Source organism: Drosophila sulfurigaster, chromosome 2L, assembly GCF_023558435.1.
Source record: "Drosophila sulfurigaster albostrigata strain 15112-1811.04 chromosome 2L, ASM2355843v2, whole genome shotgun sequence".
NCBI classification, from domain to species: domain Eukaryota; kingdom Metazoa; phylum Arthropoda; class Insecta; order Diptera; family Drosophilidae; genus Drosophila; species Drosophila sulfurigaster.
Window position 1 is genome coordinate 25521105 of NC_084881.1, and position 27861 is coordinate 25548965.

Consider the following 27861-nt stretch of genomic DNA (forward strand, 5'->3'; position numbering starts at 1 on the left):
ATAATTACTATAGTAGTTATGATTCCTGTAAATTTGGTTGCAATCAGATAAAAATTGTCGAAGTTATTAAAAAAATACTTTTGTATGGGCTAAAACGCCTACTTACTAGGGGTCTTAGTTGCTTTGGCTGACAATCTGGTATATTATGCCGTCTATGGTATATTTTGAATGCGGTACTATCTCGATATACCAAATATACCACTTGGTATATTTTTAGTATTTTTGCAGTATATTCGGTATATTTTGAGAAAAATACCGCAAAATATATTTCTTTTATTCAAAATGGGTAGCGGGTATCTTACAGTCGAGTACACTCGACTGTAGCTTTTTTACTTGTTTTTAATTTGCGGGGCGGAAGGCGTGGTAAAAAATTTGAAACAAACATGATCTGCATGCAAACATAACAAATGCTGTCGAAAAATTATAGATCTATCTCTTATAGTCTCTGAGATCCAGTGTTTCATACGGACGGACGGATAGTCGGACAGACATGGCTAGATTGTCTCGGCTGTTGGTGGTGTGGCCACCTTGCTAGTGGAGCGTGCTGGCCGCAAAATGCTGCTACTTATCTCCGCCGTGGGCATCTGTCTCAGCCAACTAGTGATGGGTGCACACAGCTACCTTAAGAGCATCGGCCACGATACTGCCGGCTTTGATTGGGTGTTGACGGTGCCGTTCCTCGCAATTGCGGAGATAATGCCGCCCAAGATACGCAGCACAGCCAACATGCTGATCATGTCCGTGCTGTGGGTGCTCTCCATGATCGCCATCAAGGTAAGTGAATAAGTGGAATGTTTCTATCATTTGATTAATCTCTGTTCTCGATGCAATTGCAGCTTATTCCGCTGCTAATGGAATCATTGGGCATGCATGGTTCCTTGTTCCTCTTTGCCAGCTTGACGCTTTGCGGCATTGTTTTATTTTGTATTGTAATTTAAAATGATCTCCCTAAAAACGAATTAAAACAAATTTATGGAGCAATCTACGACTAGCACATACTCTGCATTTTAGAATACCTTGTTTTGTAATTCAACCTGTTTGGGAAACATTTCCACTCGTCGTATATCAATGAATATCAAAACAAATGCTAAACAAGTTTTGTTCAACGTCACATTTTTAAATAAATAGATATCTTTCTAATTAACGAAGTTCAAATACTCTCTATAATGGTACTACTTAAGAAAAGAGAATTCTTAACTAAACACTAGTCATATAAGACTCAAATTTGAAAGACTTTTCCTATACATATCTTCATCTTCACACAACTGATTTCTATTGACATTTAGTTGTTGTTAATTTGCATATACCCATTAAGTGTGGAGCCCAAGCTCGACTCTATAAATACGCGATGGCAAAGCGCCAATCGGTTTAGACTGTTCGCTCTTCAATTCGTGTGTGGACAAATTTGTTAATCATTGAATATGGTCTTCATAAATGTGGGCTTATCGAAGTGCTACTGGAATCAATACTTCGCAGCTATCACTGGTGAGTGAACTTATTATTATCATTGTAGTTTACATATTATAAGTTAAGCTTCTCTCTTTAAGTGTAACTAATTTCGAAGAATAAATCACTTTTGAAGTATCATTATAATTTTTTAGAATTAGGTGCTAAAGGTTTGTATACATAAATTAAGATTTTTGACTTACCGTTTTTTGTATATTGATATCTGCAAAAAAAATAACAAGTTTTAATTAGCAGTTGAATTATAATGCAATCAAATGGGTCTAAAGCAAACTTGTGCTGAGCTGGAACAAAATTAGTATTCCTATCACGTTTATAAGTATATTTGTACACATACGTATGCGATATATGTAAATAAACTAATAGTTTTCTCTTCGTCGAAACATTACGGAATACTTAGCTCTTTAATATAAGAGTTGTTTAGAAGCTGATCTCTTTATTTTATCAACAAGTTTTTGGACTCATTTCACATTAATTCAAATATGAAAATCTTCTTAAACAATAACTTAAGAAAGCTATAGACTAAAGCATGACTGTGAGATTCGCGTTGCCCCTTTTTCAATAGAAGCAAAACAGTTTACTATATGTATCACCAAAAATATATAAATAAATATATGTATATTTGGTATAACAATGTACTATTACATTCATAATACTTTGAAATACGTAGTACCCTTTTTCTATAAAAGCTAAATAGTTTACCGTTAAAAATTATACCAAAACTATAACACAAATTATATTTGGTATAACAATATAGTATGACATCCAAAATATACCAAAGAGTAGAAAACATTGTGAATGCAATTTTTCTTTATTGCTGTCACCGCATGTTTGGTACTAAGCATTCTAGCTTGTTCCATGCTGAATTCCTGTTCAATATATGCTCCTTCTAGAGCTTTAGCTAGCTTTTCTACCTCATGGGTATAGACATTAGCTGTTTTGTTATTAGCATTATATTTTATTTGTTCAAAAACTCGTCGGAAGTTTCAGCGTTGTTTCACTATTTTATTTTTGGTTACACTTCCAGATATTTAGCGTTCATCATTTGAGTGTGAATCCTGAGACGATGATTTGAATGTCAATCCTGAGTCCTCTCTCAGAATTTTTAGACTTCTAGTTGGTCTTCATCCAGTCCTCCAGGACTAAATGTCACGGTCGCCATGTATTGTATAATAACTGAATCCGTGTTTGGAAGAAGTTGAAGAAGTGGCGGCAGCGCTGCTTATTATACATAAGTATTATTTAATATATAAATATATATATATATATGTACTATATATATGAGCATGTGTTGTGCACAGACAGCGGTCAGTGACCGGCGTTTATGCTGACGCGGCTTTTGATGTGCCGGCTGCAGTTCAGGAGACATCATATTGCAGTGCACTTGAACTGCGCTGGGCATTTGTTGTTTTGTTTATATTAGAGTGCCAATGCATTATTTATGTATTTCGGGCAGCAACAGAGAGTTGCTGCTTACGTATTTAATGTTACTCTGGTTACAGTGTAACTTCGATATATGTGCATACCACATACTAGATTAATCAACAGTATTCAATTTTGTCAAATACCTTATAATTTTTAAACAATCAAAAAGACAAATTTGAAATAACATTTAGTACCTTTTTTTTTAATTTGCGTGAAGAACACACACAACACACTGCTAGTCTAATTTCTTTGCTAAAATGTGGTTTCTTTTTATGACTGGAACATTTATCACACACGCAAAAAATTTAAATACTCGTGTATGCTGATTGTCAAACAAGTTTTCGATACATAAATAAAGAATTCTATTCAAAAGTACTTGAAGGAAATTTAAATGAAGTAAATTACAGATAAAGTTTAATGGAATTAAATAAATTATATTTATACAAAATAACACATTTTGTTTTATGATTTTCATGAATCCATAATTTTGCATTCTAATAAAAGCATAACATTTATGGTACAGGTTATAGCCTGATCGTGGCTATAAATACGTCGACGACGCTATTTCATTTGATTAGAATGTTTCTTTCTTTTGCCGTATGCAGACAACAGTTTTTGTTATAATCGAAGCGTTAAAATGGGCGCCTCAAAGAGCACCAGAAATCAATATTTTGCAGCTTTAAGTGGTCAGTGGAAAGTGCAACAAAGTGAAAGAGAGAAAGTCATTTAAAGTGTTGTTTTACAGTGAATCTAATATCTGTGTCGTTTGGCGCCAATTTCGGCTGGGTTTCCACAAGCATTGATCAATTGATGAGGCCCGAAACAAGTCGTCTGGATTCGGAGCTAACCAACGATGGATTGGGTTGGCTAGCTTCCGTGATGTCGATTGGTGGGCTTCTGGGCAGCATTGTCTTTAGCTGGTTGGCGGACAAATTTGGTCGTCGAGCCTGTTTTCTTTTTATGGGCACACTTGTTGCGGTATACGAATCTATCGAATTTTATAGCATCAACTTTAATTGATTCTACCATTAGGTAAACTGGCTCTTGATTATTGTTGCCCGCAGTCTCGTCCAATTGTGCATGGCACGTGTTTTAGCCGGAGCAATCGGTGGCGGCTGCTTTGCGGTTATTCCGGTTTACATCACTGAAATGACTGAGGACAGACTTCGCAGCACTTTGGGCACCTTTATGTCCCTTAGCATGTGCATCGGCTTGCTCGTTATGCATATTCTGGGATACTTCCTTGATTATGTGACGGTTGCTTGGATTATGCTTTTGATTCCTGCAGCATTCCTTTGTACTTTTTCGTTCATACCCGATACACCTGAATACCTGGAACGTTATCATAAAAATGGTGTGGAGAAGTCTCTCAGATATTTTCGAGGTATCTCTGCAAATGAGAACGCACAGCTTCAAGTCGAGCTCACAAAATTGTGCAAACCTTTCGCCACATTAGAAAATGGCGATCAAAGCATGGACAACAAACTGCATTTAAAAGATTTCAGTGAGTTTAACAAATTTAATTTCAATTTGATTAGCTAACTAACTTCTGAGCAATCCGCAGCTAATCGCAAGGCACGTAAAGCCTTCTTCATTGGATTTGGAATTATTTTGGCCAATCAGTTGAGCGGTTGTTTAACAATGTCCAAGTATATCTCAGTCGTCTTTAGAGATGCTGGCTCCAGTCTATCGCCTATTGGATCGTCGATCGTTGTCATCCTCATTCAGCTGGTGGGCACTTACTCGGCCACGTTATTTGTGGAGCGAGCTGGTCGAAAGACTTTGATGCTCATCTCGACCGCTGGCATTTGCTTGGGACAAGTTTCCATGGCTTTCTATTACTATATGGGTCAATTGAATATTGATTCTAGGCCGTTCAATTGGTTGCCCATTGCCTCATTGTCATTTATAATGTTTTGTGGCTCCATTGGTCTGTTGGCAGTTGATCACATTGTAATAAGTGAGATCACACCTCCAAAAATTCGAAGTGTGATCGTCAGAGTTCATATGGTTACAATGTCCGCGATATCTATCTGCCTTGCAAAGGTAATCTGTCCATTTAAAATACAGCGATATGGAATTAAAAAATCTTTATTCTTTTCAGGCTTTTCCTCATATGAGCGAATCGATGGGAATTTCTGGAATTGTTTCCATGTTTGCAGTCTTCTCATTCCTGCTAACGATTTTTATTGCACTTTATGTACCCGAGACAAAGGGAAAATCCATTCAAGAAATTCAAGCGAGCTTATAATAAATAAATAAGATATTGATATTGCTCAACTTGCAAATACCCGAATTCATTGTAAAAGAACACAATGTTCTTAAAATGTTCGATTTTATGATCGCAACATCTTTAGAACTCAAACTGTTGATAACATAACATTAACATTACAGTTTATTGGTTGGTTTAACAGAAACGTGCAAAACGAAATAACAGAGCTTTTATATTAATCCAGCCCCATACTTAATAGCTTCTACAATTACTTGCACGTTTTTTTTTATCCAAAAGTTATTCATCTAAATTATTATTACTATTGCTTATACACAACAAAAAACATAGACACTCTACTTTTAATACTATGATTTTTCTTTCGAATTGTGTGGGTGTAGCCAAATTCAACAAGTGAGAAATCTGCAGTCGAATATCCTCGACTGTGAGATACCCTCTTCTCAATAAAATATATATTCTAAAAATATACCAACATAAATATACCGAAAAATTACAAAAATATACCGAACTGAAATATACCAAAATATACCATAGAGAAAATATACCAGATTGACAGCAAAAGAATTTTGGTCATACAAAAGTACAAACGGACTAACGTATGTACATACATTGTACATAGCTAAATAGTTTTAGCTGTTGACGCTGATCAAGAATATATGTATCAACTTTGTGTCCTTATTCCTTATCCTTATTCTGCCTGTTACTTCCTGCAGGCACAAAGTTATAGTACCCTTCCACCTTATGGGTAGAGGGTATAAAAATAATCAGAATCTGTGTGCAAACTTAACATATGTAATGTCTGATCACGAATATATATCGTGAAAATGCCTAATAGACTAATTTTAATACAAAACATAAAAACTAGCAACTTGCAAATAGTGAAATTGGGGAAATCTAATTAGATTATACCTTATACCGAGCTTATATTTTTTTTATTAAATTATGTTAAATTAATTTCATGACAATTGGTTCGCGAATACCGAAGTCATCAAGATAAAAATAACAAGAAAACTAAAAAAACAAAAATTTGATGAAAACTAAAAGATTTTCATATTAATTTTCGTTTCTGGCATTTTTATCTACAAAAAAAAAATTTGGCATGCAAAAAAAAATTCTTATGTAGATGTTATAAATAAATAGCTGCTAAATCAGCAGCTTCTCCCACGGGTACGCATTTTAGTTTTATCAGAGTGTTTCTTTCGTCTGCCGCATTCAGACGTCGATTTTAGTCTTAATCAAATTGCCAAAATGGGGATCTTAAAGAGCACGAGAAATCAATTTTTGGCGGCTTTAAGCGGTTAGTTGTATTTGACAAAGCTAATTGAAAGTGCAAGTGATTGAGAAAAGTATTGTTTTACAGTGAATCTACTTTCGGTGTCATTTGGCTCTAGAATCGTATGGATTGCCGCATTTTTGCCGCAAATGCTACGAAACGATAAAATTAATGAGATTTATAAGTTGCGCGCAGCTGTCGATAATACCTATGTGTATAATAGCGAACTTATCGATAAACTCAAAAATATCGATAATATCGATGTCGCTACCATCCACGAATCTTTGAATTTCTACCTGGCACTTGGTGTACTGATTAGCGCCATTGTCTTTGGCTGGCTGTCAGAAAAATTCGGTCGTCGACGCTGTCTACTTTTAATGGTTATACCAGCCGTGGTATGATATTATCTGATATATGATATAAAACTCCAACTTTAACCAAATCTCTTATCAGTTAAGCTGGTTGCTGATTATGTTCATTTCCGATTGGCGTTATCTGTACTTCGAACGAATTATTGCTGGATTTGTGGGAGGCTGCTGTTTTGCGGTTATTCCAGTTTATATCACTGAAATGGCTGAGGATCGTTTTCGGGGTATCTTGGGCACATTCATGCCCCTTGGCATGACCATCGGCATGCTCATTATAATTCTTCTTGTACCTATTATTGGTAAAGAGCTTGCTGCTGGCATCATGATTGTCATTGATATAGCATTCCTCAGCACTTTTATCTTCATTCCTGATTCCCCGGAATATCTGCAGCGATATAATAAAAAAGAAGTGGAGAAATCCCTGAGATATTTTCGAGGTATCTCTCCGAGTGAAGACGCGCAGTATCAGGTAGAACTCGCCAAATTGTCGACACTTTGCGAAACTCTTGAAAATGGTGTGCAAAGAGACGAAAACAATTTACCGGTTACCAATGTCTGTGAGTGTTGCAAATGAAATTGAAGTTAATTAGTAATTGACACACTTCTCCACAATCCGCAGCTAATCAAAAGGCACTTAAGGCCTTCATCATTGGATTTGGAGTTATTCTGGCTAAATTTTTCAGCGGTTATTCTTATCTAAGTACAAAATTTGTTAATAGACCACTTGAAGATTATACTATTGTCATTATCCCAGAACTTCTTGGGACTTTATCTGCGACCCTATTGGTAGAGAGAGTAGGTCGCAAACCTTTATTAGTAATCTCAACCGCTGGAGCTGGCGTGGGAATAGTATTGATGGTTATTATATCTCGTTTACATTTTGCTTATTCAAATTATTTACTTTATAAATGTGGCTATTTACTGACTATGTATTTGGGTGCCATCGGTATAGCGACACTTGATTTTGTGATATCAACTGAGATCACACCTCCTAAGAAACGCAGTCTTGCTCTCAGAGTGCAAATCGCCTTATCTATATTGATGTACCCTATATTTTACAAGGTAAGAAATTAATTTTCAATTAATTTAAATTATTAAACATGGTTTTTCATTTTAGCTACCTCGTGCAATGAACGGACTCTTGATTGAAGTAGAGTCCCTATATGCTAACTTCTCAATGCTTCTAACGATTTTGTTTGCACTTTATTTACCCGAGACAAAGGGAAAATCGATTGCAGAAATTCAAGCGAGCTTATAATAAATGAGATATTGATATTGCTCAACTTTCAAATACCCGAATTACAGTTTATTGGTTGGTTTAACAGAAACGTGCAATGCGAAATAACGGAGCTATTTTATTAATCCAGCTCCATACTTAATTGCGTCTACAATGACTTGCATGTTTCTTTTTAGCCAATAGCTATTGATCTAAATTATTATTACTATTGCTTATACACAACAAAAAACATACACACTCTACTTTTAATACTATGATTTTTCGTTCGAATTGTGTGGTGAAGCCAAATTCAACAAGTGCGAAAGCTGCATTCGAATGTCCCCGACTGTGAGATATTCTCTTATCAATAAAATCTATATTCTAAAAATATACCAAATTAATATGCCGAGAAATACAAAAATATACCGAAGGCTATATTTAGAATATAAATATAGTACTACATTCAAAAAAATATACCAGACTGTCAGCAAAGAATTTTGGTCATACAAAAGTACAAACGGACTAACGTACATACATACATACATAGCTAAATCGTTTGGCTGTTGACGCTGATCAAGAATATATGTATCAACTTTGTGTCCTTATTCCTTATCCTTATTGTGCCGGTTACTTCCTGCAGGCACAAAGTTATAATACCCTTCCACCTTATGGGTAGAGGGTATAAAAATTAATAGATTCTGTGTGCAAACTTAACATACATATATATTGGCTGATCACGAATATATATCGTGAAAATGCCTAATAGACTAATTTTAATACATAATAATAATAAAAACTAGCAACTTGCAAATAGTGAAATTGGGGAAATCTAATTAGATTATATGTTTTATTTAATTTATTTTAAATTAATTTCATGACAATTGGTTCGCGAATACCGAAGTCATGAAGATAAAAATAACAAGAAAACTAAAAAAAAAAAAAAATTTGATGAAAACTAAAAGATTTCCATATTAATTTTCGTTTCTGGCATTTTTATCTAAAAAAAAAAATTTCGCATGCAAAAAAAAATTCTTATGTAGATGTTATAAATAAATAGCTGCTAAATCAGCAGCTTCTCCCACGGGTACGCATTTTAGTTTTATCAGAGTGTTTCTTTCGTCTGCCGCATGCAGACGTCGATTTTGGTCTCAATCAAATTGCCAAAATGGGGATCTCAAAGAGCACGAGAAATCAATTTTTGGCGGCTTTAAGCGGTTAGTAGTATTTGACAAAGCTAATTGAAAGTGCAAGTGATAGAGAAAAGTGTTGTTTTACAGTGAATCTACTTTCGGTGTCATTTGGCTCCAGAATCGTATGGATTGCCGCATTCTTGCCGCAAATGCTACGAAACGATAATATTGATGAGATTTATAAGTGCACGCACCTGTCGATAATACCTATGATGACTATAATGACAGAATTATCGATAATATCGATAATATCGATGTCGCTACCATCCAAGAATCTTTGAATTTCTATCTGGCACTTGGTGTACTGATTGGCGCCATTGTCTTTGGCTGGCTGTCAGAAAAATTCGGTCGTCGATGCTGTCTACTTTTGATGGTTATACCAGCCGTGGTATGATATTATCTGATATATGATATGAAACTCCAACTTTAACCAAATCTCTTATCAGCTAAGCTGGTTGCTGATTATGTTTATTTCCGATTGGCGTTATCTGTACTTCGAACGAATTATTGCTGGATTTGTGGGAGGCTGCTGTTTTGCGGTTATTCCAGTTTATATCACTGAAATGGCTGAGGATCGTTTTCGGGGTATCCTGGGCACCTTCATGGCCCTTGGCATGATCATCGGCATGCTCATTATAATTCTTCTTGTACCTATTATTGGTAAAGAGCTTGCTGCTGGCATCATGATTGTCATTGATATAGCATTCCTCAGCACTTTTATCTTCATTCCTGATTCCCCGGAATATCTGCAGCGATATAATAAAAAAGAAGTGGAGAAATCCCTGAGATATTTTCGAGGTATCTCTCCGAGTGAAGACGCGCAGTATCAGGTAGAACTCGCCAAATTGTCGACACTTTGCGAAACTCTTGAAAATGGTGTGCAAAGAGACGAAAACAATTTACCGGTTACCAATGTCTGTGAGTGTTGCAAATGAAATTGAAGTTAATTAGTAATTGACACACTTCTCCACAATCCGCAGCTAATCATAAGGCAATTAAGGCCTTCATCATTGGATTTGGAGTTATTACGGCTAAATTGCTCACCGGTTATTCTTATCTAAGTACAAAGTTTTTTACTAGACTTACACTTGAAGATTATATTATTGTCATTATCCCAGAACTTCTTGGCACTTTCTCTGCCACCCTATTGGTAGAGAGAGTAGGTCGCAAACCTTTATTACTAATCTCAACCGCTGGAGTTGGCGTGGAAATAGTATTGATGGTTATTCAATTTCGTTTACATTTTTCTTATTCATATTATTTACTTTATAAATGTGCCTATTTACTGACTTTGTATTTGGGTGCCATAGGTATAACGACACTTGATTTTGTGATATCAACTGAGATCACACCTCCTAAGAAACGCAGTCTTGCTCTCAGAGTGCAAATCGCCTTATCCATATTGATGTACCCTATAGTTTGCAAGGTAAGAAATTAATTTTCAATTAATTTAAATTATTAAACACGGTTTTCCCTTTTAGCTACATCGTGCAATGGACGGACACTTGATTGAAGTAGAGTCTCTATATGCTAACTTCTCAATGCTTCTAACGATTTTGTTTGCACTTTATTTACCCGAGACAAAGGGAAAATCGATTGCAGAAATTCAAGCGAGCTTATAATAAATGAGATATTGATATTGCTCAACTTTCAAATACCCGAATTCATTGTAAAAGAACACGATTTTATGATCGCAACATCTTTAGAAATAAAACTGTTGATAACATAACATTAACATTACAGTTTATTGGTTGGTTTAACAGAAACGTGCAATGCGAAATAACAGAGCTATTATATATAATAATATTAATATTATTACTATATTATATTAATCCAGCATCATAATTAATTGCTTCTACTATGACTTGCGTGTTTTTACCCAATAGTTATTTATCTAAATTATTATTACGATTGATTATACATAAACAAAAACATACTTTTAATACTATAGTTTTTCTTTCGAATTGTGTGGGTGTAGCCAAATTCAACAATTGAGAAAGCTGCAGTCGAATCTTCCCGACTACGAAATACCCTCTAGTCAATAAAATCTATATTCTAAAAATATACCAAATTAATATACCAAGAATATATTATATTTAGAATATTAATATAGTACTACATTCAAAAAAATATACCAGACTGTCAGCAAAGAATTTTGGTCATACAAAAGTACAAACGGACTAACGTACATACATATAGTACATACATAGCTAAATCGTTTTGGCTGTTGACGCTGATCAAGAATATATGTATAAACTTCGTGTCCTTATTCCGTATCCTTATTCTGCCTGTTACTTCCTGCAGGCACAAAGTTATAGTACCCTTCCATCGTATGGGTAGAGGGTATAAAAATAAACAGAATCTCTGTGCAAACTTAACATATGTAGTGTCTGATCACGAATATATATCGTGAAAATGCCTAATAGACTAATTTTAATACAAAACATAAAAACTAGCAACTTGCAAATAGCGAAATTAGGATAATCTAATTGGATTATACCCTATACCGAGCTTATATTTTTTTATTAATTTATTTTAAATTAATTTCAAGAGAAATGGTTCGGGAATACCGAAGTCATCAAGATAAAAATAACATTTCTGGCATTTTTATATACAAAACGAATGTTATGCGTGCAAAAAAGGAAAAAAAACTTATGTAGATGTTATAAATAAATAGCTGCTAAATCAGCAGCTTCTCCCACGGGTACGCATTTTAGTTTTATCAGAGTGTTTCTTTCGTCTGCCGCATGCAGACGTCGATTTTGGTCTCAATCAAATTGCCAAAATGGGGATCTCAAAGAGCACGAGAAATCAATTTTTGGCGGCTTTAAGCGGTTAGTTGTATTTGACAAAGCTGTTAATTGAAAGTGCAAGTGATAAACAAAAGTGTTGTTTTGCAGTGAATCTACTTTCGGTATCATTTGGCGCCAATTTCGGTTTGATTACGGCATACTTTCCGCGAATGCTATCTCACGATAAGTTGCTCGCAGATGTCGATAATATCAATAATGTCGATAACATCTACGATGTCGATAATATCACTGATGTCGATAATATATATGATGTCGATAATATCGATGATGTCGGTAATATCGATGTCGATCAAATCCAAGAATTTTTGAATTTGTACCTGGCCCTTGGTGCGGTGATCGGCGCCATAGTCTTTGGTTGGATGGCAGAAAAATTCGGCCGTCGTCGCTGTCTTCTTTTGATGGTTATACCAGCCATGGTATGATATTCTCTGCAATTATGAAACTCCAACTTTAACCGGATCTTTCATCAGCTCAGCTGGTTGCTGATTATACTTATTAAGGATTGGCGTTATCTGTGGATAGAACGAATTATTGCTGGATCTGTGGGTGGCTGCTGTTATGCGGTTATTCCAGTTTATATCACTGAAATGGCTGAGGATCGTTTTCGGGGTATCCTGGGCACCTTCATGCCCCTTGGCATGACCATCGGCATGTCTATTATACATCTTCTTGAACTTATGATTGGTAATTGGCTGGCTGCCTGCATCATGATTGTCATTGATGTAGCATTCCTCCGCATTTTATTATTCATTCCTGATTCTCCGGAATATCTGCAGCGTTATAATAAAAAAGAAGTGGAGAAATCCCTGAGATATTTTCGAGGTATCTCTCCGAGTGAAGACGCGCAGTATCAGGTAGAACTCGCCAAATTGTCGACATTTTGCGAAACTCTTGAAAATGGTGTGCATAGAGACGAAAACAATTTACCGGTTACCAATGTCTGTGAGTGTTGCATATGAAATTTAAGTTAACGAATAATTGAAACACTTCTCCACAATCCGCAGCTAATCAAAAGGCACTTAAGGCCTTCATCATTGGATTTGGAGTTATTTTGGCTAAATTGCTCACCGGTTATTATAACATGCACCAACTAAGTAAATTCTACTTTACAAATGCCCTCGATGGTCATATTCTTGTCATTATTGCACAACTTCTGGGAACTTTCTCTGCTACACTGTTGGTGGAGAGAGTAGGTCGCAAACCTTTGCTACTGAACTCAACGGCTGGAGTTGGCGTGGGATTAGTGTTGATACTTTACAAAAATCGTTTCGAACCTTCCAATTATGAAGGTGGCTACTTACTGACTATATATTTGGGTGCCATCGGTATAACGACACTTGATTTTGTGATATCAACTGAGATCACACCTCCTAAGAAACGCAGTCTAGCTCTCAGAGTGCAAATCGCCTTATCAATACTGATGTACCCTATATTTTACAAGGTAAGAAATTAATTTTCAATTAATTTAATTTATTAAATATGGTTTTAAATTTTAGCTACCTCGTGTAATGGAAAAACTCTTGATTCAAGCAGATTTTCTATTTGCTAACTTCTCAATGCTTCTAACTATTTTGTTTGCACTTTATTTACCCGAGACAAAGGGAAAATCGATTGCTGAAATTCAAGCGAGCTTAGAATAGACAACATTTTTATATTGTTCAACTTTTTAACTACACGAATATTACTATTAAAATTGCACATTACAGGATTAACAAAAATTACGAATGTGAAGTAACGGAGCTATTATATTAATAGACGGGAATGCTTATGTAGTTACTGCTATAATAACTGTGTGTTTATTATAAAATAGTAGCCAAGGACACAATTAAATTATGATTATCCATTTTTTGTATCGAAATTAAACCCATTCGAGTTTTAAAATTGTAGTTTGCATTTTGACTGATCACAAATACTTATTGATTGGTGCATTAATTTTTAATACCCTGTACAATATGGAAAACCCCAATTGATTTAGGTTACATAAAAAAGCTTTTATAGCAGAGCGCGAAGGGGAAATTGAATGAAATGAGTGTTTTTCCGACGAGGTATGACGTCAGAAGAAGCTTTTGAGGCCAAAAATACTTTCATAGAGTTTATTTGTAAGAGAATCTTAAAAAAACACTCTTTTTTTTAGTAAATATTTAAATATGGCATTAAAAAATGAGAGAACAGAAGAATTAAGAGATTATGAAAAAAGTCGAACAGCAAACTTAAACTTATTAATTTATGAGAAATAAATTTCAAGAAAACAAGATAATACTATATTATATATAAATAAAATTAAATTTAATTTTCAGTTTTCATTTGTAGCATTTTTATCAACAAAATAATATTACCCCTTAAAAACAGACTTTTTAGATGTTATAAATAAATCTGCAGTTTCTCCCACGACGTCGCTTTTTTCGATTAATCAGAATGATTCTTTTTTCTGTCGCATACAGATTATGATTTTGAGAATAAATCCATTGCAGAAAGTCAGCTTAAGCCTTTTGAGAAATTTATTTGGGTGGTAAAAAACCTTATGGGATGAATTTCAGTTTCGCATTATTAAGGATTGTATTATTATTATTATTTTATTCTATTCGCTTCAAAATAATCAAAACTGGACATTCAACGAGATAGGCGAAGAAGCTCTAATATTGAATTCTCTTTTACTAAATTCGAGTTGTTCAACTAATTATTTGGAAATGAAATGTTGATAAACGAATTAAAAGAACCGGTCTTAGCAGCAAACATTTAAGAGTTATATGTTATTCACAAGAGAATTTAAGAATTATATTTATAAGTAATTAGTTATTTCATTCTTGTAAAAATGTGTAAGGTTGGCTAAATCGAAATTCGAATTCAATTTAGTCTATTACTAATAATTCATAAATAAACATGTTTAAGACCGTGCTAAAGCAGTTAAGAATTCGAATATAGTTAAGAAACAATTTTGCATTGTCATATAATATTCAAGACAGGTTATATGATAGAGAGTGAGTTAGGTATAAATGCGTTCGCCTCACTTGTTAATCAGTTTAATATGCTCTATGCAACTCTCGCAAGCAAATCGTGTTACGTGATCAGTGATCAGTGTTCAATGGGTTGCTCGAGTAGCACGAGAAATCAATTCTTTGCGGCTTTAAGCGGTTTGTCTGCCATGAAAGTGAAAGCGAAATGAAATATTCTAAAAACGGTTGTGTCAAATATTGCAGCAAATTTGCTAACTTTGTCGTATGGCGCCAGTTTCGGTTGGATATCTTCGAGCTATCTGCAATTACAAGATCCCCAGACTAGTCGTTTGACATCGGGATCTCTCACAAAAGATGATCTCGGTTGGGTGACCTCCTCTCTCTCACCTGGCGGTCTCTTTGGAGTGCTATTCTTTGGCTGGTTGGCCGATAAAATCGGACGTAAACGTTGCCTGCTTCTGATGGCAGTCCCAATTGTGGTACGATATTTTGGAAAGGTCTAAATTCAATCCAACTAATTGAGCAACGAATCCCACTTAGCTGCACTGGCTGCTCATTGCCACTGCCACGAATCTCATTCAGTTGTGTGTGGCTCGCTTTCTTGCCGGAGCTGCTGGTGGCTGTGGCCTGACTGTGATTCCCATTTACATCACAGAGCTGGCTGAGGATAGACTTCGCAGCACCTTGGGTACTATTTCCTTTCTAAGCTTCTGCAGCGGACTGCTGCTCATCAATGTGTTGGGTTATCTCTTTTATTATGTAACTGTGGCATGCATAATGATTGCCCTGCCTTTGGTGTTTGCCACTTGTTTTGCTTTTAAGCCGGACACACCACAATATCTGGAACAACGCAATCGCAGAGAAGCGGAAAAATCTCTTAAATATTATCGTGGCATCCCCTCGAAAGAATCACTCAACGAGGAATTGCAGCTGGAGCTGACAAGACTCTGCAAGTCCACACAGCAAATGCATGTTGGCAGTGATAACAATTCCTTCAGCTGGAGCGATTTTAGTGAGTGTTGAGCAAATCCTCGAAGCATGTGTAGATCATATCAAAATATTTTAGCACATTCCAAGGCACGCAAGGCTTTCTTTATTGGCCTGGGACTGGTGTTGACGGAGCAGTTGAATGGATCCTTAATTATGCTCAAGTACATCACAGTGATCTTCAAGGATGCTGGCTCTAGTTTATCGCCCATGGCCTCGGCTCTCATAGTCATCGCCATTCAGCTGTTGGGGACATATTCCGCCACGTTATTTGTGGAGCGCGCAGGCCGAAAGACTTTGCTACTCATCTCCATTTCGGGTATTTGGCTGGGAGAGATGTCAACTGCTGGGTATTATTATTTGGTCTCATTCGGATTTAATATGAGCATGTTAAGCTGGTTTCCCATCGCCGCCTATTCATTGATGGTCTTTTCGGGCTCCTTTGGTGTTTTAACCGTTGGTTTTGTAGTTATCGCTGAAATTACTCCGCCTAAGATACGCAGTCGGATCATTCGGGTGCACATGTTCATTGACTTTGCCTTGGACATGAGCATTGCCAAGGTGTGTTTAACATTGTTTCCTTATACATTTAATATTAAATTTTCTGTTTTGCAGGTATTTCCCTTGATGAGTGATTCGATGGGCATTCCTGCAATTGTAACAATGTTTGCCGTGTTCTGCTTTCTTTTTCTGGTTTTTATTGTGGTCTTTGTGCCGGAAACAAAAGGCAAATCGATTGAAGCTATTCAGGAGAGCTTATAGTCGACTTTCCGGTTCATATTAAAATTCGCGAAATTAAAAATTCTTGTTTTATTATTTGTTATTGATTTTTGAGGTCCAAACCTCAATTCTCCTGCTTATAAAAGTCTTTCAGCTGATAGGAAGTCGTTCTATAACGAACCAATAAAGTCACGCTCACAAAATACTAGATTCTTGCAAAAGCAATTAAGAAAGTGTGCTCGACTGTTAGATACCCGTTACTCATTTTGAATAAGAGCAAAATAATGCGGTATTAAATTTAAAATATACCAAATTATTATACCACAAAATACCGAAAGTGTACCAAATGCTATATTTGGTATTTTAAAATATAAAATTAAGTGCAAAATATACCAGATTGTCAGCCAAAGCCTCTAAGACCTCTATTTATTTTTTTTGTAATTTAAAATGAAAAAACTTAGTTTGAAGTTTGTGAAAAGTGACCTATTAAAAATATTTGATAAGATTTCATAAGGGCGTAATCTTAATGTGCGTCTTTGTTTTTAAGTGAGTATTATGAAGATGTGATGAATCCGAAATTTGAAGAGAGAATATTCTATCTAACGTTCCATTCCATGTCTCTTCTTGTTTTTAGTAAATTTACTATGTTTATCATATGGCTGTGTTATTTGTTGGACCTCAGCTAGTTATATTTACCTGAAAGAAGATTCGAATGAATTTGAAACCGGGGTACTGACAAAGGAACAACTAGGTTTGATTACTGCCGCACTTTCTCCTGGTTCGCTTGTTGGCGCCTTTTTCTTTGGGTGGCTGGCTGATAAAATCGGAAGAAGACGCTGTCTGCTGTTAACTGCATTGCCAATGCTGGTAAAAGAAATCTCCATCAGCTGTTATACACGAAGCACGAGTAACCCAAATTTCCTCACAGGCACACTGGTTAATTATTTGCTTTGCCAGAAATCCATGGCAATTGGCTGTGGCACGTTTTCTTGGAGGAACTATCGGCGGAAGTTCCTACACCGTGATTTCCATTTACATTACTGAGATAGCCCAGGACAGTCTGCGCAGCACACTGGGCATGATTACATCTCTAGCTCTGGCCTCCGGATATTTACTTATTAATACCTTGGGTTATTTTCTTCATTACATCACTGTGGCTTGGATCATGACAATCATTCCTTTGGCTTTTCTTTTTTGCTTTTCCTTTAATCGCGAATCTCCATACTATTTGGCTCAGCACAGTAAGGAAAAAGCAGAGCGTTCACTCAGATACTATCGTGGTATATCTTTATCTGGCGATGTCAATGATGAGTTCCAGCAAGAGATGAGCAGATTGGGCCAATCTAACGATAAGAAACTAGGAAAATCTCAGCTCTATTTACACGATTTCAGTGAGTATTTGGTGTCTAAAGTTGAGATCTATTTGATAATTCTTAATTATGATTCAGCTAATCGCAAGGCGCGCAAGGCTTACTTAATTGGATTGGGTTTAATACTGACGAATCAATTTAATGGTTGCCTAACGATGCAAAACTATATGACATTCATTTTTGCGGAAGCTGGCTCCAATTTACCGCCAATGCTTTCTGCCATTATAGTCAGCGCCATCATATTAGTAGGCACTTTTCTATCGACGAATTTTGCGGGACATGCAGGGAGAAGGACGTTATTACTCAGTTCGATCTCCGGCATTTTTTTAGGTGAATCTATCATGGCTTCATATTATTATCTGACATCCAAGGGATATGAGACAAGTATGTTCAACTGGCTGCCCATAGCTACTTTCTCTCTCGTACAATTTTCTTCCACTTTTGGCATCTGGTCAGTAACGGTTCCGATTATTGCTGAGCTGACACCGCCAAAGATTCGAAGCATTGTTGTTAGAGTGCAAATAGTAACTATGTTTCTTCTTTCATCGGTCATAACTAAGGTATAACATGATCAGTGCATGTTTACATTGTTTATATTTATATTTCTTTCACAGATATTTCCGCAACTCAGTGAAGCTCTTGGCATGCCCGTCATGTTCTTCATATTTGCCGGACTTTCCCTTATTTTCACTTTGTTTATTGCAATCTTTGTTCCAGAAACAAAAGGAAAATCTATTCAAGCTATTCAGGATAGCTTGTAAGTTGTTAATTACGAATTCTGTACTTAATAAAAATTTCGGAAATCTCCTTTGTTTGACTGTTTTTCGGACTGTTTTTATTACTATCTCTTTTTTAGTTTTAAACTTTTAAGTGAAGAACAAATATTAAATATACGCTAATCTCGTTTAGCAAAACTTTTTTTTTGTAATAATGATTACAAGAATGTGAAATAAAATATAATTATAAATAATTGTATAAGGAATAAGGCAGCAGCAACTGCCAAATCTTAATTTCTTTATTAGATAATTTGGTATATTTTTTATTATATGGTATATTGTTATACCAAATAAACCTTACACTTTAGTTTTTTTGGTATATTACTTTGGTATATTTTAACGATACTGTCGATTTCGTACTGTTTTCTTTTATGTAAAAAGAGGGTATCTCACAGTCGAACACACTATCTCACTTGTCATTATTTTCTTGTGGCAAAAAAAAAACCAAATCGATTGAAGCTATTGATGAGAGTTTATAGCCGAATTTTTGGTTCATATTAAAATTCACAAAATTGAAAATTCTTGTTTTATAATTGCAATGCTAAATGGTAGTCTACTTTTGGACCTCAAATCTACTGCTCATAAAAGTCTTGCAGCTGATAAGAAGTCGTTCTGTGTTGGGCCAATAAAATCCCACGCGTGCTACTGTGAAGCATTTAGTTGGTCCGGAACTTTTGCCAAAAATTGTTGTCTGCTAAGCTAATAAAACTATTTTGAGTACTGAATTCGTTAAAAAAATGACCTCTACGCGTGATAAAAGAAATCAGTTTCTGGCTGTACTTTCTGGTTTGTATTTAACCAACGAAATACAATAAAAAAATTTAAATTTAATTTTAAAAAATAAAAGAATAGTTTGAAGTTTGTGAAAAGCGACCCACTAAAGACATTTGATAAGATTTTACAAGTGTTTAATCTTAATATGCGTGTTTGTTTATTGTGTGATTATTATCGAGAAAGAAACAAAATCTGATCACTATTAACGTGAATGTAATGCATCAGAAATAACTCAAATAAATATCAAAACTTTTAAAAACTGATAATGAAATTTTCAAAGAGTTTTTCCTCTTCAACGTACGTGTTTGCCGCGTTTACGTAACATTCATTCTTTAGACTTTTCTTGTTTTTAGTTAATCTAATAAGTTTATCATACGGCGGTGTTATCTGTTGGACCTCAGCTAGTTATATTTATCTGAAAGAGGATACGAATCACTTTGAAACTGGGGTACTGACAAAGGAACAACTAGGTTTGATTACTGCCGCACTTTCTCCTGGCTCGCTTGTTGGCGCCTTTTTCTTTGGGTGGCTGGCTGATCAAATCGGAAGAAAGCGATGTTTGCTGTTCACTGCATTGCCAATGCTGGTAAAAGAAACGCCATGAGATACACACAAAACAGGAGTAATCCACATTTCCTCACAGGCACACTGGTTAATTATTTGCTTTGCCAGAAATCCATGGCAATTGGCTGTGGCACGTTTTCTTGGAGGAACTATCGGCGGAAGTTCCTACACCGTGATTTCCATTTACATTACTGAGATAGCCCAGGACAGTCTGCGCAGCACACTGGGCATGATTACATCTCTAGCTCTGGCCTCCGGATATTTACTTATTAATACCTTGGGTTATTTTCTTCATTACATCACTGTGGCTTGGATCATGACAATCATTCCTTTGACTTTTCTTGTTTTATTTGCCTTCAATCCCGAGTCACCGCACTACTTGGCACAGCGTAACCGAGAAAAGGCAGAGCGTTCACTCAGATATTATCGTGGTATATCTTCATCTGGCGATGCCAATGAGGAGTTCCAGCAGGAGCTGAGCAGATTGTGTAAATCAGAGGATGAGAAACCAGAAAAACTTCAGCTCTGCTGGCACGATTTCAGTGAGTAATTGGAGTCTAAACTTAATTCAATCTATTCAATAACTCTTAATTATGACACAGCTAATCGCAAGGCACGGAAGGCTTACTTCATTGGATTGGGTTTGGTTCTGACGAATCAATTTAATGGTTGCCTAACGATGCAAAACTATATGACATTCATTTTTGCGGAAGCTGGCTCTAGTTTACCGCCAATGCTTTCTGCCATTATAGTTAGCGCAATCATATTAGTAGGCACTTTTCTATCGACGAATTTTGCGGGACATGTAGGGAGAAAGACGTTATTACTCGGTTCAATCTCCGGAATTTTTTTGGGTGAATCTATCATGGCTTCGTATTATTATCTGACATCCAAGGGATATGAGACAAGTATGTTCAACTGGCTGCCCATAGTTACTTTCTCTCTCGTACAATTTTCTTCCACTTTTGGCATCTGGTCAGTAACGGTTCCGCTTATTGCTGAGCTGACGCCGCCAAAGATTAGAAGCATTGTTGTTAGAGTGCAAATCGTAACCATGTTTCTGCTGTCATCGGTCATAGCTAAGGTATGAAATTATAAATGCCATATGAATATTTTTTTTATTTAAGTTTATTCCGCAGATATTTCCCCAACTCAGTGAAGCTCTTGGCATGCCCATCGTGTTCTTCATGTTTTCCGGCTTTTCTTTTATTTTTATTATATTTATTGCAATCTTTGTTCCAGAAACAAAAGGAAAATCTATTCAAGCTATTCAGGATAGCTTGTAAATTGTCTATAGTGAATAAAAAATCCCAAAATCTCTTTAATCTAGATATGTGTTTGACTGTTTTTGTCTTTATAACTTACTCGTTCTTAATTTTAAACTTTTTAGATACGCCTAAATTTTAAGAAGTCTACTAATAAGACACACTCGTAAAAGAGAAACTTCTATAGAAAATGTGATTTTCAAGGAATTGAAATAAATAAAATAAAAATAAATATAAGAATAACTAATTTTCAAAGCAAATGGCCGCAGCAGCTGTCGGACCTAAATTTCTTTGGTAGACAATTCGGTATATTTTTAACTCTATGGTGTATTTTTATACCAAATATAGCCTTCAGTGTCCTTTAGTGTTTTTTGTATATTACTCTGGTATATTTTAACAATACGGTCGATTTTGTACTGTTGTGTTCTATATAAAAAGAGGGTATCTCACAGTCGAACACACTATCTCACTTGTTATTATTTTTTTGTGACAAAAAGAAAACCAAATCGATTGAAGCTATTGATGAGAGTTTATAGCCGACTTTTCGGTTCATGGTAAAATACACAAAATTGAACATTCTTGTTTTATAATTGCAATGCTAAATGGTAGTCTACTTTTGGACTTCAATTCTACTGCTCATAAAAGTCGGGCAGCTGATAAGAAATCGCTCCGCTATGGGCCACAATAAAGTCCCGCTCGTGCTGATATCAAAATAAAGCATTTAGTTGGCCCGGAACTTTTGCCAAAAATAGTTGTCTGCTAAGCTAATAGAACAATTTTGAGTTCTGAATTCGTAAAAATGACCTCTACGCGTGATAAAAGACATCAGTTTCTGGCTGGACTTTCTGGTTTGTATTTAAGCCAAGAAATGCAATGAATAAATTCAAATTGAATTTTAAAAAATAAAAATATAGTTTGAAGTGGGTGAAAAGTGACCCACTAAACATTTGATAAGATTTCACAAGTGTTTAATCTTAATATGCGTGTTTGTTTATTTTGTGATTATTATTGAGAAAGAAATAAAACCTGATCACTACTAACGTGAATGTGATGCATCAGAAATGACTAAAATAAATGCCAAAACTTTATAAAATAGATAATGAAATTCCAAGAGATTTTCCTCTTCAACGTACGTCTCTGCTGTGTTTTCGTAACATTCATTCTTTTGGCTTTTTTTTTGGTTTTAGTAAATCTACTAAGTTTATCATACGGCGGTGTTATCTTATGGACCTCAGCTAGTTATATTTATCTGAAAAATGATTCGAATCGCTTTGAAACCGGGGTACTGACAAAGGAACAACTAGGTTTGATTACTGCCGCACTTTCTCCTGGCACGCTTGTTGGTGCCCTTTTCTTTGGGTGGCTGGCTGATAAAATCGGAAGGAAGCGATGTTTGCTGTTAGCTGCATTACCAATGCTGGTAAATGATATGTCATGTCCAACAGTTAGCCATAAAACACGCGTAAACAATATTTCCTTATAGGCACACTGGATAATTATTCCCTTTGCCCGCAATCCTTTGCAATTGGCTGTGGCACGATTTCTTGGCGGAACTGCCGGCGGAAGTTGCTTCACCGTGATACCCATTTATATTACAGAGCTGGCCCAGGATAACCTACGCAGCACACTGGGCATGCTATTGTCACTAGCTCTGTCCACCGGCGTTTTACTTATTAATACTTTGGGTTATTTTCTTCATTACATCATTGTGGCTTGGATCATGACAATCATTCCTTTGGCTTTTCTTGTTTTATTTGCCTTCAATCCTGAGTCACCGCAATACTTGGCACAACGCAATAGGGAAAAGGCAGAGCGTTCACTCAGATATTATCGTGGTATATCTTCATCTGGCGATGCCAATGAGGAGTTCCAGCAGGAGCTGAGCAGATTGTGCAAATCAGAGGATGAGAAACCAGAAAAACTTCAGCTCTGCTGGCACGATTTCAGTGAGTAATTGGAGTCTAAACTTAATTCAATCTATAATTTAATAATTCTTAACTACGGTTTAGCTAATCGCAAGGCGCGCAAGGCTTACTTCATTGGATTGGGTTTGGTTCTGACGAACCAATTTAATGGCTGCTTAACGTTGCAAAACTATATGACGTTTATTTTTGAGGAAGCTGGGTCTAATTTACCGCCAATGATTTCTGCAATTATTGTCAGCGTAATTGTATTAGTAGGCACTTTTCTATCAACGCATTTTGCGGGATTTGCAGGGAGAAGGACGTTATTACTCGGTTCGATCTCTGGCATTTTCATAGGTGAATCTATCATGGCTTCGTATTATTATCTTACTTCCAAGGGATATGAGACGAGCATGTTTAACTGGCTACCGATAGGTACATTCTCTCTTGTACAATTTTCTTCAACATTCGGCATCCTGTCCGTCACCACTCCACTTATTGCTGAGCTGACGCCGCCAAAGATTCGAAGCATTGTTGTTAGAGTGCAAATCGTAACCATGTTTCTGCTGTCATCGGTCATAACTAAGGTACGAACCTATCAATGCAATTTGAATATTTTGCTTATTTATGTTTATTCTACAGATATTTCCGCAACTTAGTGAATCTCTTGGCATGTCCAGCATGCTTTTTATATTTGCCGGACTTTCCTTTATTTTCACTGTATTTATTGCAATCTTTGTTCCAGAAACAAAAGGAAAATCTATCCAAGCTATTCAGGATAGCTTGTAAATTGTGAAATACGAATTCTCTTCTTAATAATAAAATCTGAAATCTTTTTTATCTACACATGTTGTTGACTCTTTTTGGGACTGCCTTTATAACCATCTCGTTCTTAATCTTTAACCTTTAAGATAATAATAAATATTATATAAAGCCTACTTATAGAAGACACTTTTGGCTTGTCCGCTATACTTTTTTTGAGAATTATGATCGTCAATGAATCGAATAAAATATAAATATAATTAATAAATAGCTGTACGGAAGCAGCAGCTGACGGAAATCAATTGCTTTGGTAGATAATATATTTAGTATTTAGAATAATATGTAATGTATATTGTTATACCAAATATACCGTTCGGTGTATATTCGTATTTTTGTGTATATTAATTAATTAAATTTTATTAATATAGATCGTGATGTGCTACTTTTATATAAAAAGTGTGCAGTGGGTCAAAAAGAAAAGGCACATCGATCTGTTTAAGAGAGATTATAGTCGACTTTTTGCTGGTTATTATTAAAGTTGAAAAATTCAAATTATTGTTTTATAATTGTGTTGCAAAATAGTAGCCTACTTTTAGGAGTATGGCTACCACAACTCTCTTAACAAAAAAAACTGATGATAAGAGTCTGGCAGCCGATAAGAAGGTGCTCTGTTAGCACTTTCAGTTTCATTGTCTTGTGCTTCAGTAATAAACAAATTGCTCTATAAGTACAACGTCTATTGTGCGTGTTGTCGCGTCGGTGGTTTTAAAGTCTAATAAAGTTGCGCTATTTCTAAAAATTTGTGTATATAAAAAACTACATTTAACAATTGTAGAAACTTTAAATAAAATGGCTTCAGTGCGCGACAAGAAGCATCAATATCTAGCCGGCATTTCAGGTTTGTATTAAAGCCAAGTAATACAACAAATGAAAAACCCAAAAGTTCAAGGACTGCATTAAATTGCAAATCAAAGTGCGAGAAAATAATGCTACAATTTAATGACATTTTAATGTTAAAAAAGTTCATTGCTATTGCTATGACATACAATTTTAGCCGGCCATAAAAGTGACCTATTTAACGGCTTTGATAAGATTTAACGAGTGCCTAATCTTAACGTGTGTGTTTGTTTACTTTATGAATATTATCGAGAAAGCAAAAAAAATCTGATCACTATCAACCTGATCACTTTAATGAATGTCAAAATCATATAAAACTGATAATCATATTTAAAGAGAGATTTTCCTATCTAACGTTCGTGTTTGCTACGTATACTTAATATTTATTCTCCACTCTTTTTTTGTTTTAGTAAATTTACTGAGCTTATCATACGGCTGTGTTTATAGCTGGACCTCAGCTAGTTACGTTTATCTGCTAGAGGATTCACGTCACTTTGAGACCGGAGTACTGACAAAGGAACAACTAGGTTGGGTGACAGCTGCCGCTTTTCCTGGCTCGTTTGTTGGCGCTCTTTTCTTTGGATGGCTGGCGGATAAAATCGGACGGAAGCGATGTCTTCTGTTAGCTGCATTGCCTATGCTGGTAAAATAAATTCCCAGCAGCCATTCACGACCACACTAATAAATATTATTCTTCGCAGACGCACTGGCTAATCATTCCCTTTGCCCGCAATCCCTTTCAGCTGGCCGTAGCACGTTTCTTTGCCGGAACTGCCGGCGGCTGTTGCTTCACCGTGATTCCCGTCTACATAACTGAATTGGCTCAGGACCGACTTAGAAGTACACTGGGCATGATATTCCCATTAAATCTGAGCGCTGGCATTTTACTCATTAATATTTTGGGTTATTTTATGCATTACATTACTGTGGCTTGGATATTGATTGTCATTCCTTTGGCTTTTCTTGTTTGCTTTTCCTTTAATCCCGAATCTCCACAATATTTGGCTCAGCACAACAAGGAAAAGGCTGAGCGTTCTCTCAGATACTATCGTGGTATATCTTCAGCTGGCGATGCCAATGAGGAGTTCCAGCAGGAGCTGAGCAGATTTTGTAAATCGGAAGAGGAAAAGCCAGGAAAACCTCAACTATGCTGGCACGATTTCAGTAAGTAATTATGGAATAAGTTTGTTCAGATCTATAAAAATGAAATCAAATATTCTACAGCTACTCGAAAGGCGCGCAAGGCGTATTTAATTGGACTGGTTTTGGTGTTCGCCAATCAATTCAATGGCTCCTTAGCCATGCAAAACTATATGACATTCATTTTCGCGGAAGCTGGATCCAATCTTCCGCCAATGCTTTCTGCCATCATAGTCAGTGCAATTCAATTAACAGGCACTTGTTCCTCGACGCATTTTGTGGAGCGTGCTGGAAGAAAGACGCTATTGCTCATTTCGATTTCTGGTATTTTCTTGGGTGAATCTGCCATGGCTTCTTATTATTTTCTGACTTCTAAGGGATATGAGACGAGTATGTTTAATTGGCTACCCATCGCTTCATTTTCTCTTATTCAATTTTCTGCCAATTCCGGAATCCTGTCCGTCATCTTTCCGGTTATTGCTGAGCTGACGCCACCAAAGATTCGAAGCACTGTTGTTAGAGTGCAAATGATAACGATGTTCTTGTTGGCTTCAGTTATAACTAAGGTATGAAAGTAACAATCCTATTTCATTTGAATGTTTTTTTATATATGTATATCCTCATGTATTCCACAGATATTTCCGTATCTTACTGTAACTCTTGGCATGCCCGGCACGCTCTTCATTTGTGCCGGATTTTCCTTTACCTTCATTGTATTTATTGCAATCTTTGTGCCCGAAACTAAAGGAAAAACTATCGAAGCTATTCAGGATAGCTTGTAAATTTCTAAGCGAGTATTTCATATTTAAAAAAGTCTGCGAAATCTCATACATCTTTTTTAAATTTATCAAATAAACAATTTACTATTTTAACATTTCTTTAAATTTTCTCTTCTATGATTATCTTTGCTACCGTCTCTCTTTAAATAAACAGTTTACTATTTTAACATTTGTTTATTATTCTACATTTTTAATATCTTTTTTATGTAGATTATCTTTACAACCGTCTGTCTCTCTTTCAATATTAAACTTTTTTTTAGATAAGAGAGATCGTAATTTAAAGTCTACTTATAGGAGACTCTTAAATAAAAAGGGGGCTTGTCCGTACAGCTTTGCCAAGACCATAGTGCAAGATTATGCGAAGGGTTTTACATTCATTATTATGCATAGAAGTCTAATTTATTTAAATAAAATCATAAATGGTTGTAAAACTAATGTAGTTTTATTTTTTTTTACTATTCTTCTAAAATATAACATTTATATATATTAATATACATAAATATTTATATTATACATACATTGGTATATATTTATACTATATATAGTACTTATATACCTTTTATTTATATTTATACTATATATAGTATTTATCAAATTTTTAGTATTTTACTATCATTTAGCTTAGAAATGAAAATTAGATCAATTTAGTATTTTTGAATTATTCGAATTTTTATGTGGTAATAGTATTTGTAGTGTTTATACCCGCTACCCATAGGGTAGAAGGGTATTATAACTTTGTGCCGGCAGGAAATGTATGTAACAGGTAGAAGGAGGCATCTCCGACCCTATAAAGTATATATATTCTTGATCAGCGTCAACAGCCGAGACGATATAGCCATGTCCGTCTGTCTGTCTGTCCGTCTGTCCGTCTGTGTGTCTGTCCGTCCGTCCGTATGAACACCTAGATCTCAGAGACTATAAGAGATAGGGCTATAATTTTTTTTCGACAGCATTTGTTATGTTTGCACGCAGATCAAGTTTATTTCAAAT

At 35.6% G+C, this 27861-nt stretch overlaps 7 protein-coding genes across 13 annotated transcripts in view; 6 read left to right on the plus strand and 1 right to left on the minus strand.

Annotated features, from left to right (window-relative positions):
* The window catches only part of LOC133835942 (fidgetin-like protein 1), a 41254-nt gene extending 39584 nt beyond the window's left edge, over window positions 1-1670 (minus strand). The window contains exon 1 of the mRNA XM_062266177.1: window positions 1650-1670. The gene's annotated coding sequence lies outside the window, so the exon portion shown is untranslated. The remainder of the gene's footprint in view (window positions 1-1649) is intronic.
* On the plus strand, window positions 1356-26966 carry LOC133836372 (facilitated trehalose transporter Tret1-2 homolog). Of its 7 annotated transcripts, none has more exons than XM_062267025.1 (5): window positions 1356-1485; window positions 19914-20146; window positions 20204-20666; window positions 20727-21208; window positions 21264-21447. In XM_062267025.1, the coding sequence occupies exons 1-5, from the start codon at window positions 1422-1424 to the stop codon at window positions 21408-21410; spliced, it is 1389 nt and encodes a 462-aa protein (XP_062123009.1). In that variant the 5' UTR covers window positions 1356-1421; the 3' UTR covers window positions 21411-21447. The 7 variants fall into 7 exon arrangements, with proteins under 7 accessions (XP_062123009.1, XP_062122927.1, XP_062122850.1 ...); XM_062266943.1 differs by lacking the exons at window positions 19914-20146; window positions 20204-20666; window positions 20727-21208; window positions 21264-21447 and adding exons at window positions 22577-22809; window positions 22873-23335; window positions 23399-23880; window positions 23936-24139 and having other exon boundaries at window positions 1360-1485; XM_062266866.1 differs by lacking the exons at window positions 19914-20146; window positions 20204-20666; window positions 20727-21208; window positions 21264-21447 and adding exons at window positions 25363-25595; window positions 25654-26116; window positions 26177-26658; window positions 26728-26966 and having other exon boundaries at window positions 1366-1485.
* LOC133844490 (facilitated trehalose transporter Tret1-like) lies at window positions 3467-5421 on the plus strand. Its single transcript, XM_062278515.1, has 5 exons — window positions 3467-3575; window positions 3635-3867; window positions 3922-4393; window positions 4454-4935; window positions 4994-5421. Exons 1-5 carry the CDS (start codon window positions 3527-3529, stop codon window positions 5138-5140), a joined length of 1383 nt encoding a protein of 460 aa, XP_062134499.1. The 5' UTR covers window positions 3467-3526; the 3' UTR covers window positions 5141-5421.
* LOC133850842 (uncharacterized) lies at window positions 6542-7550 on the plus strand. Its single transcript, XM_062287082.1, has 4 exons — window positions 6542-6787; window positions 6846-7317; window positions 7380-7445; window positions 7480-7550. Exons 1-4 carry the CDS (start codon window positions 6542-6544, stop codon window positions 7548-7550), a joined length of 855 nt encoding a protein of 284 aa, XP_062143066.1.
* On the plus strand, window positions 11786-13653 carry LOC133836225 (uncharacterized). Its single transcript, XM_062266629.1, has 5 exons — window positions 11786-12000; window positions 12067-12395; window positions 12450-12921; window positions 12984-13420; window positions 13476-13653. The coding sequence occupies exons 1-5, from the start codon at window positions 11952-11954 to the stop codon at window positions 13617-13619; spliced, it is 1431 nt and encodes a 476-aa protein (XP_062122613.1). The 5' UTR covers window positions 11786-11951; the 3' UTR covers window positions 13620-13653.
* On the plus strand, window positions 14984-16732 carry LOC133836060 (facilitated trehalose transporter Tret1-like). Its single transcript, XM_062266389.1, has 5 exons — window positions 14984-15110; window positions 15177-15412; window positions 15474-15945; window positions 16000-16481; window positions 16536-16732. Exons 1-5 carry the CDS (start codon window positions 15005-15007, stop codon window positions 16680-16682), a joined length of 1443 nt encoding a protein of 480 aa, XP_062122373.1. The 5' UTR covers window positions 14984-15004; the 3' UTR covers window positions 16683-16732.
* Window positions 17280-18771, plus strand: LOC133850881 (facilitated trehalose transporter Tret1-like). The gene is made up of 4 exons (XM_062287128.1): window positions 17280-17507; window positions 17569-18031; window positions 18089-18255; window positions 18625-18771. The coding sequence occupies exons 1-4, from the start codon at window positions 17502-17504 to the stop codon at window positions 18769-18771; spliced, it is 783 nt and encodes a 260-aa protein (XP_062143112.1). The 5' UTR covers window positions 17280-17501.
* Window positions 26967-27861: the final 895 nt, after the last annotated feature.

Bases quoted from the DNA above. Each gene is read 5' to 3' on its own strand.
- LOC133836372 (XM_062267025.1), top strand. From the start codon at position 1,422: ATGGTCTTCATAAATGTGGGCTTATCGAAGTGCTACTGGAATCAATAC. The intron at 20,147-20,203 runs GTAAAAGAAACG...ATTTCCTCACAG, and splicing joins TCACTGCATTGCCAATGCTG to GCACACTGGTTAATTATTTG. The intron at 20,667-20,726 runs GTGAGTAATTGG...ATTATGACACAG, and splicing joins GCTCTGCTGGCACGATTTCA to CTAATCGCAAGGCACGGAAG.
- LOC133844490 (XM_062278515.1), top strand. From the start codon at position 3,527: ATGGGCGCCTCAAAGAGCACCAGAAATCAATATTTTGCAGCTTTAAGT. The intron at 3,576-3,634 runs GTCAGTGGAAAG...GTTGTTTTACAG, and splicing joins ATATTTTGCAGCTTTAAGTG to TGAATCTAATATCTGTGTCG. The intron at 3,868-3,921 runs GTATACGAATCT...TTCTACCATTAG, and splicing joins TTATGGGCACACTTGTTGCG to GTAAACTGGCTCTTGATTAT.
- LOC133850842 (XM_062287082.1), top strand. From the start codon at position 6,542: ATGCTACGAAACGATAAAATTAATGAGATTTATAAGTTGCGCGCAGCT. The intron at 7,318-7,379 runs GTGAGTGTTGCA...CACAATCCGCAG, and splicing joins TTTACCGGTTACCAATGTCT to CTAATCAAAAGGCACTTAAG. The intron at 7,446-7,479 runs GTTATTCTTATC...ATTTGTTAATAG, and splicing joins TCTGGCTAAATTTTTCAGCG to ACCACTTGAAGATTATACTA.
- LOC133836225 (XM_062266629.1), top strand. From the start codon at position 11,952: ATGGGGATCTCAAAGAGCACGAGAAATCAATTTTTGGCGGCTTTAAGC. The intron at 12,001-12,066 runs GTTAGTTGTATT...GTTGTTTTGCAG, and splicing joins ATTTTTGGCGGCTTTAAGCG to TGAATCTACTTTCGGTATCA. The intron at 12,396-12,449 runs GTATGATATTCT...ATCTTTCATCAG, and splicing joins TGATGGTTATACCAGCCATG to CTCAGCTGGTTGCTGATTAT.
- LOC133836060 (XM_062266389.1), top strand. From the start codon at position 15,005: ATGCTCTATGCAACTCTCGCAAGCAAATCGTGTTACGTGATCAGTGAT. The intron at 15,111-15,176 runs GTTTGTCTGCCA...CAAATATTGCAG, and splicing joins ATTCTTTGCGGCTTTAAGCG to CAAATTTGCTAACTTTGTCG. The intron at 15,413-15,473 runs GTACGATATTTT...AATCCCACTTAG, and splicing joins TGATGGCAGTCCCAATTGTG to CTGCACTGGCTGCTCATTGC.
- LOC133850881 (XM_062287128.1), top strand. The intron at 18,032-18,088 runs GTGAGTATTTGG...ATTATGATTCAG, and splicing joins GCTCTATTTACACGATTTCA to CTAATCGCAAGGCGCGCAAG. The intron at 18,256-18,624 runs GTAGGCACTTTT...TTTCTTTCACAG, and splicing joins TAGTCAGCGCCATCATATTA to ATATTTCCGCAACTCAGTGA.